Consider the following 3587-nt stretch of genomic DNA (forward strand, 5'->3'; position numbering starts at 1 on the left):
CACCATCCCTCCTCTGCCCAGAAGGGCCCCTGGGCTGCCAGGCAGCTTGCTAACAGCAGGCCAGCCCCATGGGCATTTCCCCCGCCGGACGCGGCTCCGGCCAAGCAGAGAGGCGCAATCAAGGCATACTGGCCTAATAAAAAAGATTGATTCACTCCGGACATCTCCCCCCACCCCCCGGCTCCTGGATGTTTCTCAAAGAAGGTCTTTGTGGAAAAGCTTTAAATTCTTTTGCTTCCACAAGTGTTTAAATGGGATTGTGAACACAGCCTCCTAACTCCGTGTGGGCAGAGAGCGCTCGGAATAGCAGGTAACAGAAGCCGGCTGCACTCACAATGGCTCACCCCGTTTGTGTCCACAACGTCTTCCCATTTTTGCTCAGATCTTTGAAGTTCTACCACAGCCGTGACAAAATGATGACTCATGCTTAAACACAGGCATCATGTCATCCACGATATTAATACCGTGGTGACATTGCCGTAAGCGCCGAGCCTTTAAGAGCATTCTGCCACCATCCTTGGGGACCACAAAGGGCAGCGGCTGCACGAGGCAGCGTTCATTGTGCAGGAGGGCGCCGCCTGCATCCTGCAAGCCTCTCTGATAAGCAGCTGTCAGCAGGGAGGGGGCTGCGGGCAGGAGAGGGGGAGGGGAGGGAGAGGCCGCTGTTATCAGGCTGGATGGCCAGCCCTTGGCTGCTGCCCTGATGTCTTATCTCAAGTATGCTCCTGTCTTGCAAGTTTAAAAATCTCCCTAAAAAGAGACAAATGGGGGCAGGGCTCGAGTTCGGCCCTAACACGCTCCAGCGCCCCTCCCCCATTCCCAGCGCCCCAGGAGCCCCTAACTCAGCCCCACCGGAGGACGGTAGGTACCAGGCAGTCCCCGGGGGGTCAGCGATCACCTGGAACCCTACACACCGCTTTCCCCTCGGGCAAGGACCCCCTGCCCTCAATAAAGAGAAGAAGTTTGTTTCAGCAAATTTATTGTCAAAAACTCAAAGGTGCAGCAGCATAATCCTTCCGAAACCCGAGCATCGCCCGGCCCGCTGGTGCACAGCGGTGCTGCTCAGTCCGACGGAGCTCCTGCCAACTGTCGTCCAGGCCTCGCCCGCCTGGCCTTTCCCCTCCTTCCTGTCGAGAGCGCGCAGGCTGCTGAGTCATGCCTGCCCGGCCGGTGCGTCCTTCCCGGCCCCGTGGCCCACGGCCCGCCTCCGGCCTTCCCGGGCAAGCGGCCGCTGCCCACACTCGCAGAGTCCCGGGCTGGGGGCCAGACTTGCCCCTGCCGCCGCCGCCGCCGCCGCCGCCGCCGGGCCCCTCCTGCAGGGGACCGCCCCTCCTCTTAGCTCTCCACACAGCGCTCCGGACCGGCGCCCCACCTCCGAGGGCGCGTCCACAGAGCCAGCCGCGCGCTAGGCGCCCCGGGACGTCACCACGTCGATCAGACCAAGGCCCCCTCCGGGCTGTCACTCGGGGAGGGTGATACTGGGCACCCAGTCGTTGACCCTGCGGCTCTCCTCGCAGAACAGGCTGAGCTTCTCCAAGGCGGGGTCCTTCCACGCGTCCTCATTGGGGTTCTGCGGGCAGAGCGCAGAGGTCAGCCTGGCTGGCCGCCGGCCGCGGCGGGGCCACACCGGGCGGAGGCGACACTCACCGAAATGAGGATGCAGTGTAGGTCTCCCGACGCGGCCTCCTCGTCGCCAGCGCCCACGATCGCCGCCAGCCGCTGTACGTCGCCCACGCGCACGATGTCGATGTCGTTCTCGCAGCAGAACGCCTGGATCAGCGTAAAGTGGATCTGCAGCGCGATGTCGCCCTCGTCCTCCTCGTCGGCGGCCAGCACGCAGAAGGTCACGTTGTCGGGGTCCCTGCGCGGGCGGGGAGGGGGCGGTGAGGGCGAGGCGGCGAGCCCGGGGTGCCCCGCCGCCGCCCCCCCAGACCCCGGTCGCTCCCACCCGGGGCCGCGTCCACACTCACACGTTCAGGACTTTGGCGGACTCATAGACGCCGGCGGTGAGACAGCCCTGGCGCTGTGCCGACAGCAGCAGCTCGTGCAGCGCTTTCCCGGCGCCCTGCATCCTGCGGACGAGCCAGCGCCGTGAGCGGGGACTGGCCAGAAGGCGCGGCGGGATCCCCCAGCCCCCGGGACACACCCCGGGCACCCCAGCCGAGGACAGGCACCTCGGGCGCCCCGGCTCCCGCCCAGCGGCTTCCCACCCGCGCGGCTCCCCGAAGGTGGCCGCCGGACCGGCTGGGTCCAGTACACGGCCAGGCTCCCCGCGCCCCAAGATATCGGCGCCCGGCGCCGACCCACCTGGCGGTGCTTTCGGGAACCGTGTCTTGGCCGCGGATTTCCTCCAGAGTCATGGTTCGGTCGGCGAGCAGCTAGCTAGTTATCCACGAAAGGAGCGAGGGGCGCGGACGCGGCGGGCACCGGGAGGCTGGGGCCACCCGGCGAGCGCACGGCTGGCAAGTGCGCCCCGGCCCGCCGCGCGCCCTTATATAGGCAGGGCCGCCCCGCCGCCAGCTGGCGCTAGGCTGCGCGCCCATTGGCCGGCGCTCGCTTTCTGATGCAAATGAGGCGGCGGCCGCGGCTCGTGCCAGAAGGCCACGTGGGGAGGGGTGCGGGGGATGACAATGCCTCAAATCTGCCGCTTTTGTCCGGGTGTTACCAGGCAGACTGGAGCCTGCAGATTTCACTCGCCTTTTTGTTGTTTTAAGTCCTTAAAAGGAAAAAGTTAAAAAAAAAAATCTTGCTTGCTAATAGGACGCTGCAAGTTGTGAAATGCACCTTTGGAGAAACTAAAGATTTGTTTTGCACTTATTTTTGTTGCTACCTTTCTATTTTCTTCTTTACTTTAATTTCAAGTTTAGCAGACTGTTGCTTTTAAACCGGAACTTAAAGTATAAAGCACCCAGCTCGGGCTTTAAGCTTGCAAAGGGCCTCAGCACAGCTGCCTGGGGCGACAGCGCGAGTCCGCCCGCCAGGCCTCCCCGCACACTCAGCGCCCCGACCCCGCCGCCCTGGAGGGTCCCAGCCGACCTCCCCGCCCGCGGCCCCCGCGGCCGAGCGCTGCGCTGCGGGGCGCTGGGACGCGCGAGCAGATTGCGGCCGGCGCACGCGGCTCGTTTGCATTTCTATGGAGAGCGCACAATAGCGGAGGTCTGGCGTGTGGCGGTTTGCAGGAGGGACAATCCAGGCTTTCTCTTCATAGCGACACTGTCCACCTGCCGCAGGGTGGGGCTGCTAGGGCCCCGCCGCGCGTGGGGGTCGCGGGGCTGCCCGGCGCGTGGAGGTCGGGCCACGTGCCGCTCCTGCGCGCCTGGGTGCGCATCCCCAGCAGGGGCGCCGCTTTGCATGTGATTCCCCACCCCACCCCCCCCCCCGAGTCCTCCCACGGGGCTCTGCACTGTCTACGCAGCCAGGTGCGCTCCGCAGGGACCCGGAGCTCTTGTCCCCAGGGACTCGAAGAAGGCAGTTCGGAATCCCTTTCCCGGAGCGCCACCTACAGGCTGTCCAGAAAGACTCGGGCTACCCCCGCCCCCACTTCCGTTGGCTTCTAGGGGGTTGGCCCTGGCGGGTCCGCTGAGCCC

General features: G+C 65.1%; 1 protein-coding gene across 1 annotated transcript; it reads right to left on the reverse strand.

Annotated features, from left to right (window-relative positions):
• Nucleotides 1-962: 962 nt before the first annotated feature.
• Nucleotides 963-2476, reverse strand: GADD45G (growth arrest and DNA damage inducible gamma). The gene is made up of 4 exons (XM_027041199.2): nt 2308-2476; nt 1971-2072; nt 1648-1861; nt 963-1570 (listed from the first exon to the last, which is right to left on the reverse strand). Exons 1-4 carry the CDS (start codon nt 2358-2360, stop codon nt 1460-1462), a joined length of 480 nt encoding a protein of 159 aa, XP_026897000.1. The 5' UTR covers nt 2361-2476; the 3' UTR covers nt 963-1459.
• Nucleotides 2477-3587: the final 1111 nt, after the last annotated feature.

This window comes from Acinonyx jubatus, chromosome D4, assembly GCF_027475565.1.
Source record: "Acinonyx jubatus isolate Ajub_Pintada_27869175 chromosome D4, VMU_Ajub_asm_v1.0, whole genome shotgun sequence".
Taxonomy (NCBI): domain Eukaryota; kingdom Metazoa; phylum Chordata; class Mammalia; order Carnivora; family Felidae; genus Acinonyx; species Acinonyx jubatus.

Excerpts from the sequence above, each read along its gene's own strand:
- GADD45G (XM_027041199.2), bottom strand. The coding sequence starts at position 2,360 with ATGACTCTGGAGGAAATCCGCGGCCAAGACACGGTTCCCGAAAGCACC. Across the intron at positions 1,862-1,970 it reads TCCGCCAAAGTCCTGAACGT|GGACCCCGACAACGTGACCT; the intron begins GTGAGTGTGGAC and ends CCGCCCGCGCAG. Across the intron at positions 1,571-1,647 it reads TACACTGCATCCTCATTTCG|AACCCCAATGAGGACGCGTG; the intron begins GTGAGTGTCGCC and ends CTCTGCCCGCAG.